This window comes from Oncorhynchus gorbuscha, linkage group LG01 (assembly GCF_021184085.1).
Source record: "Oncorhynchus gorbuscha isolate QuinsamMale2020 ecotype Even-year linkage group LG01, OgorEven_v1.0, whole genome shotgun sequence".
Taxonomy (NCBI): Eukaryota; Metazoa; Chordata; class Actinopteri; order Salmoniformes; family Salmonidae; genus Oncorhynchus; species Oncorhynchus gorbuscha.
This window is the reverse complement of record NC_060173.1, coordinates 20,423,887-20,443,709: the sequence shown is the minus strand read 5'-3', so window position 1 is coordinate 20,443,709 and position 19,823 is coordinate 20,423,887. Positions and strand designations below refer to the sequence as shown.

The window sequence follows — 19,823 nt, the reverse complement described above, 5'->3', positions numbered from 1 at the left end:
CGCTGCTCTTTATAACTTCAGTTTGGATCCCATGCCAAGGCCCACAGGCTTAATTTGAGAACCTTTAATGGCTTCAATATGACTATTGAAAACACCAATATGGTTTTCAGATAGGGTTTTTGGTACTTAGATACTACAGAAGGCAGCACTTGGAATACACTGGGAATGAAGTTTGGGAATTTTGTATCCAATCCTGAGTCCCCATTCCCCCACTCTTACATCTTAAAAACTCTACCCAAATAAATAAAAATGTATTACAATTATTTTGACAATTCAATCAACAGTATGAGGAGTAACCACAAGACAAACACTGCATCCATTATTACATCATAGAGCCTCAAGAAGGAAGTTGAGCAGACAGACAAAACCATGGAATTTTCATTAACTACTGTACCACACGGCAGTGCTACTCTGTGCAGACAGCATGGTCTGTCAGTGTGTGTGCGCGTGTGTGTGAGTGTGTGTGTCTGCAAGTGTGCGCGTGTTCATGTGCGTCTGTGTTTAGGAGGGGGATCATGCCATACCCTGGAGGTGGTCAGAGCAACCCATGACCCCATGTACACAAGTTCAATGTGAGCTCAAATGTGATGTGTCTCTGTCTCTCTGCTTTGAGCAATGTCATGTTTGAGCATCACAAGGAGCTATACCATTCCCTTGGGCTATATTTCTGTGTTACACCCAGATTATTACACACATCATTGCTCAATAGACTAAACTTCCAGATGAAATTAGAAACAACTTTGGCTAAAAGAAGATCTCAATGTGAGTAAGGAGGGGTGGATGATGAGTGGAGGGATGCAGGAAGGGGAGAAAAGGGAGAGAGGGTCAGGGGAGGAATGAAGGGGGTGTGGAGGACAGGGGCGTGTGTATCTGGTGTCCTGTGAGCTACTCCGAGAGTAAAGATGAACGGGAGAGAGTGAGAGTGTAAGCTCGCCAAGCAAAGCAGACAAAAACGTGGAAACAGTCTTCTAGCCCCTTCCTCTCTTCCTGTTTCAGCCTGCTCTGTGTTATAACAGCGAAGGACCTTCTGCACATTTAGCTTCAATGGAAGGTTTCACATTTGAGGAGCTACATTACTTTTTAGGTCAATCCACTTTCTATCGTCCTACCTTTCGCTGGCAATGCTTTTGGCTTCTTGGATGTTGAGAATCAAAACAGAAGCAGCAAACAACCAACAGTAGCCCAGCAACAGAGAATCCCTTTGGTCTTACAGGAATCACAACCAATCGAAACCTCCTAGTAACAAAGTTTTAATTCTTCCTCAGCGCCAGCCTCTCCCATCATGGCTTGGCCTGAAGGCTCACTGACCGGGCTGCTGTACCTGACTGACCACTCTCTGTGCCACACCAGGTGTATCTAAGGCTATATACACATTCCCCGGGGCGGCGTGAGACGGTGACTTGGCCCTATCACATGTCCTCTCTGAAAACCACACACTCTGGATACCAAATATGCCAGCGGGATGCCAGGGGTTGGTGTTGGCATCAGCAGCCGGGCTGGCAAGAGTTTACTTTACTTCATATTTTGCCTGGCCATCTCCATCCCAGCTCCGTGTCAACTCCCCAGCCGGAGCAACAAACCAAATGTGTGTATACTCTCACTCAGTTTCATACCAAATTGACGACTGTGTTCAAACTGATATAATTGAGGTGGTTGTAGCCATTAGGTGTGGGATTGACATTAAGTGGCTGAGCTTGGAATTTTTGTAATTCATTATTACAATTTCATTAAACCTATATTTAACTAGACAAGTCAGTTAAGAACAAATTCTTATTTACAATGACAGCCTTTCACACTTACCCTTCCTTTTCCAGGAAGGGCAAGTGTGAAATGACACACCAATTCCTCTTTTGCTTTTATAGCAAGAAAATAGACAGAGCAGTGCTAACCCACTGGGCACAGACGTCATTTCAACATCTAGTTTTGATTTACATTTGGTTGAGTTATCAACTAACGTGAATACAATGTGAAATCAACAAAACATTTATTTGGATTTAGATTAAAAGTTTTGTGGGAAAAAATGACAAAATTCCCTTGTTGTTGACGACTTTTAGCAAATCCAATCAGTTTTCCATGTTGATTCAATGTCAACACAGATTTTTCTGTTGTTGAAATGACATGGAAACAACACCGATTCAACCAGTTTTCGCCCGGTGGGAAGTAATCATCAAGCATCCTCTTCACAAAAATTCTGCTCTGGCAGGCAAGTTTACTGTAGCAGAGGGCCTGTGCTGCTCAGGCCAGCCATTTGTTGTTTATCGGCTATGGAGCACGACGTCACACACCACACACAGGGGAGGGAGCCTCTCCAGCAGAGATGCATTATGGGGCATGAGAGCGAGAGGGGGTAACCATCACAAAAGTGAGGCGGGATACTGGCTATGCTCCCCTGGTGTCCCTTTTCACACTTCAACAGCTTTCTCCCACCTCTCCTCCTCCTCTCCTATCCTCACCCACAGCGGGACAGGCTTTGTGAAGCTCGGAGTCTGTCTCTTGCTCTGTCTGGCAGTAAGTTTAGCAGGAGAGAGCCAGAACAGAGGCCAATGCAGCTCAGGCAGCCTCAGCCCCCCACCCTCATGCCCCCAGGTCTCCTCTCCCCGCCAGCCACAACAGGATAGACTGAACTTACAGGTCAAAGGACTCTGGTCAGGCCAGGAAGCCCTCAGGTCACACAGTCCTGCCTCAAATGAGGAGGAATGCACATGACCAAGGAATATTAGGAAGCTACCAACAGAATGGAGGTTAGCGACCGCCACCAGGGAATTTTAAATGACAGCACTATTACCACACCCCTGTACACCCGCGCTCCTTCACCTACCCCACCCCTGCTCCCCTCCTGATGAAAGCCAGGTGTGGGAGCCAGCTGTGGCCCAGCCTACCTGCCTGTGTTTGGACTGAGCTGAGCACCCCTCCACCTCCACCCCGCCACTGCACTGCTCTACCCCCAGAACCACACAGAAGGGCCGCCTGGCCTGGCTCTGCTTCCTCAGTTTGCATTTGAGCACCACATTCTGCCTGGATTAACAGATATTTTATGTCGGGGACCTGCAAGGCCCTGGGATGCTGACTGGGCTGTGGGAAACTAACCTGGGTTGAAGGGGGAAATCACAGGATGATATTTCACTACCTTTGCATAGCAGCTCCACGCAAATGTTAGGTGGAATATACTGCCACATGGCAGTAGGGAACTATGGAAGGGTTGGAAAAGAGACATTGAGCTACATTTAGATTGACAGACCCAGTCAAATGCTGTCTATCAATCATAATCAGTGGTTGAGGTATTTCTGTATGGGCTGGTTTTTCCAGATAGGCTGACTGGCTCACATACAGGCCTTGACTCAAATATTTTTAAATGAACTTTACTGCAAGTGTAGGTACTCAGATATACCTAAATTAATAATGCTTCTGAGAAAGATTCTGTGTAGACATCAACCAAAACTCGCCTCCCTGCGGACCTGGCATCCTTTCACTCCCTCCTCTCTACATTTTCCTCCTCTGTCTCTGCTGCTAAAGCCACTTTCTACCACTCTAAATTCCAAGCATCTGCCTCTAACCCTAGGAAGCTCTTTGCCACCTTCTCCTCCCTCCTGAATCCCCCCCCCCCCTCCCTCTCTGCAGATGACTTCGTCAACCATTTTGAAAAGAAGGTCGACGACATCCGATCCTCGTTTGCTAAGTCAAACGACACCGCTGGTTCTGCTCACACTGCCCTACCCTGTGCTCTGACCTCTTTCTCCCCTCTCTCCAGATGAAATCTCGCGTCTTGTGACGGCCGGCCGCCCAACAACCTGCCCGCTTGACCCTATCCCCTCCTCTCTTCTCCAGACCATTTCCGGAGACCTTCTCCCTTACCTCACCTCGCTCATCAACTTATCCCTGACCGCTGGCTACGTCCCTTCCGTCTTCAAGAGAGCGAGAGTTGCACCCCTTCTGAAAAAACCTACACTCGATCCCTCCGATGTCAACAACTACAGACCAGTATCCCTTCTTTCTTTTCTCTCCAAAACTCTTGAACGTGCCGTCCTTGGTCAGCTCTCCCGCCATCTCTCTCAGAATGACCTTCTTGATCCAAATCAGTCAGGTTTCAAGACTAGTCATTCAACTGAGACTGCTCTTCTCTGTATCACGGAGGCGCTCCGCACCGCTAAAGCTAACTCTCTCTCCTCTGCTCTCATCCTTCTAGACCTATCGGCTGCCTTCGATACTGTGAACCATCAGATCCTCCTCTCGACCCTCTCCGAGTTGGGCATCTCCGGCGTGGCCCACGCTTGGATTGCGTCCTACCTGACAGGTCGCTCCTATCAGGTGGCGTGGCGAGAATCTGTCTCCTCACCATGCGCTCTCACCACTGGTGTCCCCCAGGGCTCTGTTCTAGGCCCTCTCCTATTCTCGCTATACACCAAGTCACTTGGCTCTGTCATAACCTCACATGGTCTCTCCTATCAGTGCTATGCAGACGACACACAATTAATCTTCTCCTTTCCCCTTCTGATGACCAGGTGGCGAATCGCATCTCTGCATGTCTGGCAGACATATCAGTGTGGATGACGGATCACCACCTCAAGCTGAACTTCGGCAAGACGGAGCTGCTCTTCCTCCCGGGAAGGACTGCCCGTTCCATGATCTCGCCATCACGGTTGACAACTCCATTGTGTCCTCCTCCCAGAGCGCTAAGAACCTTGGCGTGATCCTGGACAACACCCTGTCGTTCTCAACTAACATCAAGGCGGTGGCCCGTTCCTGTAGGTTCATGCTCTACAACATCCGCAGAGTACGACCCTGCCTCACACAGGAAGCGGCGCAGGTCCTAATCCAGGCACTTGTCATCTCCCGTCTGGATTACTGCAACTCGCTGTTGGCTGGGCTCCCTGCCTGTGCCATTAAACCGCTACAACTCATCCAGAACGCCGCAGCCCGTCTAGTGTTCAACCTTCCCAAGTTCTCTCACGTCACCCCGCTCCTCCGCTCTCTCCACTGGCTTCCAGTTGAAGCTCGCATCCGCTACAAGACCATGGTGCTTGCCTACGGAGCTGTGAGGGGAACGGCACCTCAGTACCTCCAGGCTCTGATCAGGCCCTACACCCAAATAAGGGCAATGCGTTCATCCACCTCTGGCCTGCTCGCCTCCCTACCACTGAGGAAGTACAGTTCCCGCTCAGCCCAGTCAAAACTGTTCGCTGCTCTGGCTCCCCAATGGTGGAACAAACTCCCTCACGACGCCAGGACAGCGGAGTCAATCACCACCTTCCGGAGACACCTGAAACCCCACCTCTTTAAGGAATACCTAGGATAGGATAAAGTAATCCTTCTCACCCCCCCCTTAAAATATGTAGATGCACTATTGTAAAGTGGCTGTTCCACTGGATGTCATAAGGTGAATGCACCAATTTGTAAGTCGCTCTGGATAAGAGCGTCTGCTAAATGACTTAAATGTAAAAATGATGTAAATGTAACCTCTGCTCTTACTCATACTGATTAGGCTGAGAAAATAACCAAAAAAAAACATTTGAAGGAGTTCTCTCTCTCAAATCAGAATTGACCAGAAAGACAGGTCACTCACCACTTCTGTGTTTGTGATTTTGGCCAGCAGGTCTGTAAGACTGTCCCCCCACTGAGACTGGTCACCCGAGTCCAGCTGAAGCCCACAGATAGCCGCTCCAACACTGCCCGTGGCGATCATCGATGGGGGGTACATTGCGAAATTGAAGTCTGTGGGAGGACAAAAAACATGCTGAAGTCATATGACTTTCTAAGACTACATGGCTGTAATGGAGGACACGCTTGTCTGTCTGATCAGTCAAACTGATATTAAAAAGGTACCCAGCAATAAAGCTATAAAACATGTACATTTTCATGAGCATATATATATATATATATATATATATATATATATATATATATATATATATATATATATATATATATATATATATATATATATATATTACAGCAAAGGCCTCTACATTTAGTGAGTGAGTGAGATGTGAATAGTTTTCTTATGTTCACAATTGACACAATAGGGGTACATACAGACACGTTCCCCCTAGAGACAATCTGATAGGCTAATCTGGTGGTCATAAATAATCGCCTTTAGCACTGGCTCCCACTAATGACCAGGACCCTGGGTAATGAGGGTTCACTTGGCTTGTAAAGGAGCTGAAAGGCAAACCCTTCCACCCCGCTGCCCCTCTACCCCCCTGTCCCAGTCAACCTCCCGGTCCGGCCCCTTTTCTTCCAGCTCCTGAGTAAACCGTGTGCTGTCTGAAAAAAGCCCCATAGCGCTTGGAAAGGGTGGAATAAAGAGCCACAGTCCCTCTGCCAATGCTCACTGCTGTAGGTCCTTTTCCACGTGTGGTCGCAGGCGTGCGTCTCAAAGACCAATAACCTTGTTAGCTCCCCTCACTGTCATTCATAATGCAAATAAGATAGCTTGTGAACAGGCCACTGGCCACCAGGAAGGCCACTGGCAGAGAGGAAAAGATTTTTAAAACTCCTAGGTTAAGACTCCTTCAGGGTTGTTACACGAAAAGAGTGCCTTTTGCATCCCTTTGATATTTTAAGTAGAAATGGTGCACCAATATTTCATTTTAAAAGCCTGTTATATTAAACAAAGATTCCTTTAAAGTGGAACTGACAGCATTTTAGCAACATGAAAGATGATTACAATCTGTTCATATACACCTCCTGGAAGACTATAACACTTTTTGAAAATATTTTCTGACAAGTGACCACTTAGATATTGTCATTTTCATCAATTCTTAGAATGTTTTGCAATTACGTATAGTTAAGGCATTTGTGAAAATACTATAGCAATAGAGTGGGAAAGTAACCATGTGTTTGGACAATTAATAGACACTGCAGTAAATAAAACCTAATAAAAACATCTGTCTCGTCCTGGACCGGAGTCTACGCAGATCGCTGTGCTATAGCCAATCAAAAATACACTCTTAGAAAAAAGGGATCCAAAAGGGTTCTTTGGCTGTCCCCGTAGGAGAACCTTTTTTGGTTCCAGGTAGAACCCTCTGTGGAAAGGGTTTTTACATGGAACGGAAAAGGGTTCTTTAAAAGGGTGTCCAATGGGGAGAGCCGAAGAACACTTTTATTTTATTTTATTTTTACAAGAGTGTACAAACAACCATGAAAAGGTAAGCGCTCTCTCCCTCAGTTATGCACATCAACAACAAGATCAACAACTAATACTAGCCAGAGCAAGATGATCTAACATCTAATGGAACATTAGATAAACCCTCTCAAACTTTTTCAGCTAGTTGGCCATCAAAATTGCACTGATAAATGATAGGGAATAGTAACTTCATTGCCCTTACAGAGCTGGTTGGGCTGTTTGCATGTTATCTAGAGTGTTTGTGACTAACTATTACTTTTTTGCCTTGGTTTACTGAGACCGGTCCTATTCAGCAGGTGTTGCATGTTCATTAAGTGATTTTGTGCTCTGGCACACTCAGACGAGAGTGCTCTGAAATCAGAGTAGATAGCTAACTGGATAACAGTCGTTCAAGTTCAGCATAGCTGCTGAACCTTTCTTGCTAGCTAACCAAATGACACTTGCGTCTCTAACTGTGTAGCCACCAAAAAAAGTAAGTTACTCACCTACTCTTCCAATGACATATCATCACAACGTTAGGCTTTGTACTTTTAGCTTGCCCCCTAAATAAATACGCTAGCCTACTAGCAACGTTATGACTGACTTGTGATCATTGACCTTGCTAGTTTGAATGTATTATTATTATTATTATTGACATTCCTAGTCTTCGTTACATTCGTCCGTTTTTGTAAAAAATATTGTGTAATTGAAACTGAAACAAATGTATTGTTGAATTATATGAATCATGCATTGAACAGCATCTATCTATTCTGACAACAATGCCTTAATGAACGTCATGGAATGTTGAGTCAACCGATTTTAAAACCTCTTATAAAGTTGGTTTTGTAGCATAAACTGGGAGTTTGATATTTTTGACTGATATGAATTACTTTTTCCAAGTTGTTAGATGCTATTTCCATTTTAATATAGACCACATGGAGAATTCAATAAATCAGATGTTTTATATGAATAAAGACTTTCTAAAGTCCAACAATTGTGCATTTTGACATGGCTCTCTGTGCACTCTCTGTGCACTCCTATGTGCACCCCTCTGTGCACCTCTCTGTGCACTCTCTGTGCTCTCTCTGTGCCTTCTAGGAAGATTTCAACCCACTTTACCCCAGAATGTCTCCAAGTTTCCACCATCATTGTAAAGCCCTAGTTATTTTGTTGCTTTGACAAAGTTATTTCTGAAGATTATTATTTATTTCATATGATTAGTGATTAATATACGTCTGTCCCTCATTTTAAGGTCAACCCAGTTATGTGAACTGAATTCTCGTTTTGTGGTAAAGCATAACACTGTTACCCATATATAGACTAGAAATGTTTTAACAGTTAACATTTTCCTGTGAAGCTTGTGTTCAATTTTCACTCCCTGTTGCACAAGAAGCTTTCATTCCCCATGTAACAAGGGGATTAATGGCTGATTTAAGATTAAATCGTCAACCCTGTTGCAGCCAACCCTGTTACTTTAACAGCCACTTACTATAGTAATATTCTGAGATGGGAAAACATGTTTTTTTATGACGAATGTGTGCTCTTTATGGCAGAATGTAAAAATGAGGTGAAATCAACCGTTGTTTCTTTTACCAAGTTACACTTCTCAGAAGTCCCTGAATTGCTTAAACAACTGTTCTACTCCTTTAATTTGTCTGTCTGCTCTCTGCCCCCCTTTTCCACATTTTCAATACCTTCCCCCTATTGCTCCACTCACTGTCTCTCTCACTAATCTTTTACCATATTTTTTCATTTATATATATTTTTTTTAGAAACAAGCTCCTCTGAATGGCACAGATGCCCAGCTCTTTGTTGCAGCCAGTGATTTGTATTTGCGCCAATTTTTTGTGTGCATATTAATTGGGTGCAGCCAGTAGCTGAGAGAGGATAAGCAGGAGAGTGTGGCTCCATTGTCTGAAGTCATCACCTCATTTCACCCAATTGAGAGACCCGGCAACAGACCCTCTCCGCTGATACCAATTCAATCCGACAACTGTACAAAGAGCAGTAGAGGGGGGACTGTGGTTCTGGGGAGAGTAGGGACAAGGGGGCGAGAAGCGACAAGGGGGAGAGTTGTGGGTGGGAGGCATTGCTCTGCTGCACATCGCTCTCTAGTCTGTGTCCAGACCCTTCTGAGTTTTTGGAAGAAGAAAATAGTCGGTCTCCCTCCCACGTCCTCACACCTCCATCCACAGCTATTCCTCTGTAGCTGGGCCACCTTTGGGCTTGAGGAGTGGACAGAGCCATAGAGAAACAGCCGATGCATTAACATATTGCCATATTCAACAGCAAAAGCAAACTGTGTGTGCAATGGCTCTGAAGGGGAGTTTCTCTTTTTCTCTCTCCAAATCAAAGAGGTAGGTCCTTTGAGAGCTGCTGGAGCAGCCCCTCGCTGCCTTTTTAACATGCAGAGCCAGAAGCTTTCTCATCTTGTGGCTCAGTGTTGACAAATAAATGAACTTATTATACACCCCTGTGTTAGCTGCTGGTCGACTGCCACGGGCTGATTTATTAATGACAACCTCCACAAAACAGGAAAGAGGGCACAGAGCCCTGAGCACCACATCAGCACTTTACCAGCACAGCTTTTTATAGTGAAAAAGGGACAAAGACATATATGTGTACACACACACACACACACACACACACACACACACACACACACACACACACACACACACACACACACACACACACACACACACACACACAAGCCTAAGTGGAGCAGTAAGCTGAATTTTGGCCCCGGAGGACAAGACAGGTCTGTTGCAGAACAAGGGTCATCGACGGAGGCTGCCACTCTGGGGCTGGTGGGCCAGTGGTGAGTGCTGTGTATGGGGGGGGGGAAGAATGGCTGTATTTCAGGCTAGCCTAATTGATATTCATGCTGAGGATAAAAATGTGTATGTAGCCGAGTGGGGACGTCTGCAATTGAAAGCTCACTGTGAGGTGCGGCTGACTGGCCCTGCCTGCAGGCCTCTCACCCTCTTCAATGCCCCCCCATCCCCTCCAGAACATCCATCCCCAGGCCTCCACTCCACTCTGCTCACCCAGCCTGCCTGCCATGCTCACCAGGGCCAACTCATGGGTGGGTGAGATACACTGTATACACATTTAACTTGTAAATTTATAAAAGCTGGAAACTTGAGTTTTTTTCTTGTGCAATAAATCAATAGACTGTTCTATACAGATGCAAAGTTTGTGTGTTTTTCACTGGGTTCCATTTTGAGGACCTGGGCCCTGTTGATTGATTAAGGTCATAGACAAACATCATTTTGAGACTGGCATTATGCTGTTTCTCACCACTAATGGAGTGGACCAGGTAGTCAAAAAACAACATTTACAGACGTAGCTTACAGTCTGGCTAAACCGCTCTCGGTCAGAGAGGAGAGGCACTACAAACAACTGTGAACCTCCTGACTTTTATTGCAGTATGTCTTACTACTGTTGCATAGAAAGTGAGAGTTAATTTTCTAGGAAAGAATCATCTGACATTCTTATCTTGGCAGGTTTCTTAACTTTGCTTATTCCATAAGAACACATCTACTTCAATTTTTTAGAAGAAATGGTTTGGGTCACCACGGCCCCGCCTCAAAGGCACATTGATTTGCCAGAAGCAAAAACAGGAATCCTCCTTAACGGTTGGATCCTGTAACAACTTGCTTCAGTGTTGCACCACCGAGACCCAGAGACTTGAGCAACAGCACTCAGGCCTGGCGTGGGAGGAAGCAGACCCCTCTGAACTGGAAGAACATGAATTGGCAGCTTTCGTTTGGAGCCCAGTTAGAATCCCTCATCCATGACTTTCTGTAGTTGAGTTTCGTTTCCAGACAGTATTTGACCGATAAAATTGTATAAACAGCTGAGGAATAGCCGACCGACGCATCTTTACCTAGAAACTCCAGCTGTGCTCAGGGAGACTTCTTGTGTTATGAGAACATCATTCATGTCAAACTCAAAACCCACCAGCCACTAACATTTACTTTACTTCCAAACCTCAGATGTTATTTTCAGTGGTTAATCTGTGCCCTTAGAAAATCACTTCCTGTTAAGACAACTGCAACGTCCACACATTCATTGTTTGGCTTTATGGTGGATGTTAAAAAAGGCCAGCCCTTACGGTACGTTTCGATCAGAAGTGGTGCCTCCGCTTGACATCACTACAACTCCAAAAGATTGGCAGCTTCGTGGGCGTGGGTGTAGGCGTGAATCTATTCAAGTAAATAATTAAATACATTTTGAAAAAAAAAAAATATTAGCTAGCTACATGAGGCCACAGTGTGTAGGCTAATGAACTGATTGTTAGCTAGCTAGCTAACCAACTTTACATACTACAGCTAGTTAACTTCGTCAGTTAAGAACAAATTCTTATTTTCGATGACGGCCTAGGAACAGTGGGTTAACTGCCTGTTCAGGGGCAGAACAACAGATTTGTACCTTGTCAGCTCGGGGGGTTTGAACTTGCAACCTTCCGGTTACTAGTCCAACGCTCTAACTACTAGGCTACCCTGCCGCCCCAGCAAATATCTCTAGTTTATGCAAATATCTCTAGTTTTAATCCCTAGACAGGAAAACTATGAAAACAGAAAGAGATAATAGTCAGGGCTATCTAATTGTAATACAATTATGCCTGTTTCTTTGTGATGTCTGTCCTCAGATAAGGAGAGCTGTGAAAGCCTGTCTGCAGATGAGGTCCCAGTGAATGTCCCAAGAGACTGCTGGCACATCCTTGTATGTCATGGGCTGAATGTGTACTTATATTAACAAATGTTGTATACAACAATACAGTTAAAAGTCACACACAAATTATAGGCTACAAACATATTACAACTGTAGCAGGCCAATCCTTCTTCTGCAGGTACACTGTATGCTGGGTGTGCAGACTTCTGTTACAGCCCGGCACTAACACACCTGATTAAACTAATCAAACCTAATGAATTGATAATGTGTATTATTGCTGGGCTGAAATAGAAGCCTGCTCACCCAGTTGATCAGGGAGTAGAGCAAGGTTGCCAACTCTGGTATAAACATTTTGGTTCACTTGAAAGTATGCTTGTGTCATAATAGCCTACTTACTAAGATATCTAACATTTACAAAAGTTAGATTTTTGTACATTTTGAAATTATATTTTGATTCACTCAATGTTGATTCATGGAAGTGAAGTGTTTAAAGTTGTTTAAAACATTATTCAAGATGAACTAGTGTCAATGTTCATTCATCACAGATCACAATTCTGCAATAAAAAGGTATGAAGGGGATCCGTCTCTAATTTGTGTTTCTATGTTGCTTTCTCAAATGAACATTACATTCTTGTCCAGTTGTGAGCCCTCTAATTTAAAATGGTACCAGTAGATAATGTACATGAGGCTAACCATAAGACAGATTTTCTACCACATTCTGACATGAAATTGTTTAGTGCAAAATCCAACCCTTCCATTTTAGGTACTGTAAATGAAAATACAGAGCTGGCAGTTTGTAGGCTACTTAAACTAAAAAAGTAAACTAATGTCGAGTGTTGTAATTCTACCTTGTGTATTTGCTGAGAATGATTTTGAAATACAGAGACAAAATCAGAATGTCAATGGGATGGAGGAGGATCGCAGAGATGTTGGTGTTGATGGTGGGTAAAGAGAGATTTGCACAACAATGTTGGCAAGTCAAAGCCACAATTTCCTTTTCCCAAAGTACCCATTCATGTGCATTTAGGCCTATGTATTTTACAGGAAGTGAGCTATAATCATCATTGTCATGACACCAGTATAATTAAAGAGCCATAAACTATACTATATGAGAATCAGAATGTTAATCCAATTGGTAGCATATTACATGGGACATTCATGCTTAGTGTATCATTTACAATGTTATAATGTGTGCTACTGGTGAGTTCTAACCTTTGGTAGGCACATTTCACAATACAATTTACTCAACACATTTACAAAATGGTGGCTTTGATCACAGTTTTGAGGTTTGGGTTGCTTAATGTTCATAGCTAGCTAGCTAGCAGCACAAGCACACATCGTTGGGCAAATCTCTCTTCACCTACCATTAACACGAACAATTCACTACAATCCTCCATGCCATTGACCTTATTTTGTCTCTGTATTCGAGCAAAGTAAAATCATATAGAATTGGAAAAACAGACAGCGATGATTGGCTTTCCTACACCTTTTTTTGGTTGTACTTGCCCGGAACTAATGACAGACGCAACAGTGTTTCATGAAAGGAAGATTTTCCTCACATGATTGGTTAACGGCAGTGGTGGCCGCATGCAATTTGCATAAAGTAGAGCAGAGCTGAACCTTTTCTATAGCTCCGCTCACCTTCCCACAATCCTCTGCACATTGCTCCACGTGCTCCCATTGAAAAGGAATGGGGTGGAACTTCGTCTGGTGAATTGGGAAGTGGTGGAAACCCTACCTTAGTCTGCAGTTTCAGCACCCCTGAACAAGGAGTTTGTTGTACTTATCCAACACCCCTTGTTTTCTTATTAGTGGTAGCTACAAGCCCCCCCCCCACTTGTATCAGCCAATCACAGTTTGCCGAAGCCCTGTGTACCTCACTAAACCCGGCTCCTGCCGTCAGAGTGAGACAGTGGTCAGAAGAGAATGAACTGTTTCTTAAAAGCATATGTATTTGACCTGTGTTTAGTGCGTGCATCTAAGTGTAAGTACTGTGACATGTCATGCTAGCCCGTTATGTTGTTTACCACATGCAGTGGCCACCCGTCATTCAGGGCAAAGCCTACAGCGCTCTGCTAGTGCCCTGTTCTACATGGCCCTCCCGGATCAGCCTGGAGTATTTTTCAGTGAAAGTCTGGCCGCCCCCAGGTTTTCTGATGTGGTGTTGATAACCACAGTGAGGTGAGGCTAGTTCAGGACATACCATTCTATGACACACCGTGTATCACATTCCTGTGTGCACACTGTGAGGAAGCTTCCTCTAGCCTCATGGATGGATGCTGCAGATTAATCAGACATCAATGGAGTTGGAGCGGACGGAGAGAGGAGGTTCATTAGTTGGAAGAGGAGGAGGAGGAATCATTTGTTGGAAGCTCTGACTAATCAAATCAGAAGCTTTCTCTGTCAACAAACACGGTATAGAATTAAAGACCTACGCCATGCAGTCCCAGTGGATTCTGATTCCCACCTCTAGTAAAGTAGTCAGATGGAGCTGATTATTAGACAGGTTCAGGCCTATCTGCTTCGTTCCCTAACTAGTGATGCGCGGGTTGACTCATAACCCGCAGTCCCCACGGTTATATCCATGTGGATGAAGGGCAAGTGGGTGAAGGGCGGGTTGAATACAGAGAAAACAATACCTTAAAAAAGCCATAAATGTCATTCTTGTGCAATTTATATCTATAGGCTACATTGAGGTTTTCTTTAATTATTTTAGGCTGTCTGGCATTAGTGCATAAGCTTAAGATTTAGCGCCGAAGAGCCTGCACGCCAATCGCCCAATGGTTTTGGGAACGGGCAGATAAAGTTCCCATCAATCCACAGAGGCAAAAATAACAATGTCGGAAAAGCTGTGAAAGGAGGGTTGAAAATAAATGTTTGGGCTTTCCCATTTGGTGAAGTGGTAAAAGAGGATGATAGCAGAGCCTGCTATGCTATGTGTGATGATTGTGAGGAGCTTTGCAAATTTGACAGTCACAAAACCAGGACCTCAAATAGGCCTATGACATGTCAAGGGATCTGTAACCTACTGTTCAGATGGGTTAAATGGTGAATGAAATCTGGACACTGACTGTAGGTCTATAACTTCTCACATAGCCTTAATATTAACTCCAAAATACACAAAATGTGGGCAAGATTTTGACCTGGGAACTGGTGTGGAGAAATATGATTTTTCTTTCAGTCTCTTGAGAATTTGAATGCCACAGAGGTACTATCTTTATCAGCATCATAAAACTGATAGTATTTCAACCACACAAAATATGCATCCAAGCCGAACTGAAAACTTACCAGAAACATGTTGGGTTGTTTTCACAGCTTTATATTTCCTTAAAGGTAAAGGCTAGGTAAAGTCCCCCCTTATCTCAGCTCGCTGGTCACCATAGCATCACCCACCTGTAGCACGCGCTCCAGCAGGTATATCTCTCTGGTCACCCCGAAAACCAATTCTTTCTTTGGCCGCCTCTCCTTCCAGTTCTCTGCTGCCAATGACTGGAACGAACTACAAAAATCTCTGAGACTGGAAAGACTTATCTTCGTCACTAGCTTTAAGCACCAGCTGTCAGAGCAGCTCACAGATTACTGCACCTGTACATAGCCCAAACAACTACCTCTTTCCCTACTGTATTTATTTTATTTATTTATTTTGCTCCTTTGCACCCCATTATTTTTTATTTCTACTTTGCACATTCTTCCACTGCAAATCTACCATTCCAGTGTTTTACTTGCTATATTGTATTTACTTTGCCACCATGGCCTTTTTTTGCCTTTATCTCACCTCATTTGCTCACATCATATATAGACTTGTTTATACTGTATTATTGACTGTATGTTTGTTTTACTCCATGTGTAACTCTGTCGTTGTATGTGTCGAACTGCTTTGCTTTGTCTTGGCCAGGTCGCAATTGTAAATGAGAACTTGTTCTCAACTTGCCTACCTGGTTAAATAAAGGTGAAATACATATATTTTTTTAATGGTCAAATTGATCGTTCCAGTCTTGTTTTGTTTTTGAATTGCATTTTCTCCCTGGCTGCTAAACATCTTTGCTCCCTGAAAGAAGATGACAGAAAAGTTTACCGATGTCAACTAGATTGAAGCATTCATTCTATCGATGTATGACATTCTGGTGAGCAAGGGTTTATTTAGTCTTCTTAGGGTAACATACACTGAGTATACCAAACATTAGGAACACCTTCCTAATTCGTTGGGATATGGACTCCACAAGATTTTGAATGTGTTCCACAGGGATGCTGGCCCATATTGACTCCAATGCTTCCCACAGTTGTGTCAAGTTGGCTGGATGTCCTTTGGGTGGTGGACCATTCTTGATACACACAAGAAACTGTTGAGCATGAAAAACCCAGCAGCATTGCAGTTCTTGACGCAAACCGGTGCACCTGGCACCTACTACCATACCACGTTCAAAGCTACTTAAATATTTTGTCTTGCCCATTCACCCTCTGAATGGCACACACACAATCCATGTCTCAATTGTCTCAAGACTTTAAAATAATTGTTTAACCTGTCTCCTCCCCTTCATCTACACAGATTGATGTGGATTTAACAAGTGACATCAATAAGGGATCATAGCTTTCACCTGATCTTTGTACACTCAGTGTATAATGACAGAAGAGAAGCTGCATGTATCTAATTATAGACAAGGGGACTAAGAAATAGTCTACCAAAATTTTGGAAATTATAAGCAGAAACATATCTAAATCAGACAACAAAAAATCCTGCACCCTCACTCAAAAAAATCGTTCCACAGTCTGACTGTAGCCCAAAAATGTTTTCATTTTTGTAGGTTTGGGTCAGGTGGGGGCCTTTCACTTTATCACAAGTGGGGCAGTTGCGGATTGGTTATTAGGAATTGCGGGCTGGTGCGGGTGAACCAACAGCTGACCCGCGCACCACTATCCCCAACCCCTCCTTTACCTCTATTGAAAGAACGGGACAGGAGACCAGGGGGAAACAAGTGGACAAGAAGTGCTTGGTGTCTCTGGAAGAAGGAGGCCATAATCTCCCTTAATGGGCTTGTTTCTCCACCATTATCCTGTAGGCTTCCCTGGGGAGACGTTGGTGATTCCTATGGAGTGCCCCCGCTGTGCTGACCCTTACATGCCTCTGCATATGAAATGTAGAGCCGGCTCTTTGTCTCCTTTCTCCCAGCCTGTAGCCGAGCCCTAGACCATTTGCATAGTGCTGAATGGACCCTCCCTCATTATTAATTAATACTAAACCAGCCTGCGCCTCCCGGCCCACAGCCACCTGACCAAATCCCCACAGAGTGCCTCGAACAGAACTTTTCCATCAAAAGAGAGGAACCATTAAAAATTAGAGCCTTTTTTTCTCTCCACCTCTCCTCTCTCTCACTCAATCAAATACAGAAGGGTTGGTTTATGCACATTTTCCAAGAAGAGGTTGTGGAGGTGGGGGTGAGTTGAATCACTTCTATGCATGAAATACTGAGACCCCAGGAGATCTGTTGTCAACTGTCTTGCAAATAGCAAAGCCCTAGAAACTTCCTCCTCCAGCTTCACCTTCTAAGCATGTCTGGAGGGAGATTCTCAGGGAGGAATCTCACAAGATAGTTAAGTTGATTTATGGCTGGGAACATTGCACAAAATGGGTTTTGAATTCCCAGAGATCTTCAGATGCACCAAATTGTTCAACATGCTCTTTGCCTACATATGATTCTGAAATCTGAGGAGTATGAAGACAAAATAGCCTGCTGCTAATCCTAGTTATCTGCAAGAAGGCATCCTTCTACAAGACATCAGGAAGACATCTCCCTCCACAAGACTCATAAATGTATATCCACTGCCTCACTGAAGCAATTGTGGACCAAGTGCACTGGGAGCATTGTGCAATGTTGCTTTCGGAGTAGGTCTGATCACTGACACAGTCGTTCCCTTACATTCATCTCTCCAATGGCACAGAACATAAAGGAGAGCATGAAGAGAGAGCAAAAAAGAGAGAAAGAAAAAGAGAGGCACAGAGAGACAAATGGAGAACAATGGGGCCAGTTCCCATGGAGACCATCAATGTGCTCTGTCTTTCACAACATACAATATCAATTGCACAATCAGAAAAGGGATTCTACATCAAAAGTGGCAATGTTTAGAGACCTGTCACCGTAACTCCCTTCCATCCATCCATACACACACACACTCCTCTACCACCACATGGATCTCACCCATAAGGGAGTGTAGGGGGCATTCTTGTGGGGCCAGAGGTGGGACCCTGGGGTGGAGTCCAGAGGAGCCAGGGAGGGAGGGGGGGCCTTGCTGCAGCTCTGGATCCCATTACCCCCCATACTGCTGGGCTGTGTGCTGGGAGAATCTGCCCCACAAACACACCCTGAACATGGGAAAGTCATCATGCCCTCAAGCAGTAGGGAGGCGTAAGAGAGGGAAACGGACAGATATGAAAACATGACAGGCCTCACTATGCGGGACTGCAGGAACAATATACTCCTCCTCATCTCTTTCTTTCTTTCTTTCTTTGCTCTCACCCTCCTCCAGATTTTCAGATCATATTTAGAGAATCTCCTCTCACAACTTGATTTTTTTGTTTGATCTTGAGGAAACAATCCACCCTGGAGAGCGGAGGGGACAATGCCCAGTCCCACCGCCATCTGGTCCTCCCTTGGTCCCAGAGCACACAGGAACACAGGAACGTCCTTTAAACCAGGCTGCTGTCCTTTGAAGTGTCACTCTATTCTCTGATAGCCACTGATATGCCTCCAGAACATGACCGTACCAGCCGCCACAGCTGGGGGAAACATGATGGACGTGGACATGAAACTCTCACAGAGAGACGTCCTTCCATGACACATGCTTTTCTAAGCCCCACATATTTTCACATTGAGGCCCACAAAGCTACCTGAATGGGGTCTCCGCCAGTCATTGTTGCTCAGAAAGGATATTTTGATTTTGTGTCGAAAGAAGGGGAGACAAGGATATTTTGCAACTATGTTGACGCAAGACATCAGCACCTAATTGACTTGGCAGCACATCCATTATCGTTTTGACTTACTAAATCCGGCATGGGAGCCAAAAGTGATATCAGATGGCAACCCACATTGGCTCATCTTTTGATGACATAAATATCCACCAGTGAGACTTTAGTATCAATAAAGGATGCAACATACCTGTGGCACAGAGGGCGATGAAGGTCTGCACATGTTTACGTATCAGCGCCAGCTTGTCCTCGGGCAACGGCAGCTTCCTCACGATGTGTTCGATGAAGTCGTTTGGTGTGACAGCCGCCAGGTTCCACTTCAACTTCCCCAACACCACCAGCTCCCACTCCTGAAACAGAAAGAGAGAGAGGAGCGAGAGAGACTGTTTTAGGATGAGAGCGGCAACAAGGCTAAACATACTGTATATACATGGCACCAGCCTAGCTGAGACTGAGCCAGGTTGGATGGGGGAGGAGGGGGGAGATAGGGACTCTAAAACTAACTCTCACTAACATGCTCAAGCCAACAGAGGCAATGAATAGGTTCCTATATGGTTGATCATTTGGTCAACAATCTATTTAGATTTTTTTTAAATAATTATAATACATTTACATTTAATAATTTAGCACATGCTCTTTATCCACAGCAACTTACAGTTAGTGTATTTATCTTAAGATAACTATGTGAGACAACCACATATCACAGCAAGTACTTTTTTCCTCAATAAAGTGGCGGTCAGCAAAGTCAGCTAGTAAGAGGAAAATTAGTCAAGTGCGTGTGTTAGTTCACAAAATGCTTATTTATTTATGGGGTGGGGGGGGGGGGGCTGTGTGATTATCTAAAATAGAGGGCAGGGTTTCAGATGTTTTTGGGAGATAGGACTGCAGAGTCCCTGCCTATCTTCAGGGAGAAGCTGGTTCCATCATCAGGGTGCCAGGACAGAGAAGCTGCCCTTTGGCAGGGGTGGTAGAGCCAGGAGACAAGAGTTGGCAGAACTGAGTACTCGGGTAGACAGGGGCAATTTCTCTTGCTGCTCCGTAGGCAGCAAGAAGTACCATGGTCTTATACACAGTATCGAT

At 44.5% G+C, this 19,823-nt stretch overlaps 1 protein-coding gene across 1 annotated transcript in view; it reads right to left on the bottom strand.

Annotated features, from left to right (window-relative positions):
• LOC124034437 (G1/S-specific cyclin-D2-like) overlaps positions 1 to 19,823 on the bottom strand; it is a 34,396-nt gene that overhangs the window by 9,489 nt on the left and 5,084 nt on the right. The window contains exons 3-4 of the mRNA XM_046347654.1: positions 18,934 to 19,093; positions 5,561 to 5,709 (exon numbers count right to left, since the gene is read on the bottom strand). Coding sequence (XP_046203610.1) covers positions 5,561 to 5,709; positions 18,934 to 19,093 — 309 coding nt within the window. The remainder of the gene's footprint in view (positions 1 to 5,560; positions 5,710 to 18,933; positions 19,094 to 19,823) is intronic.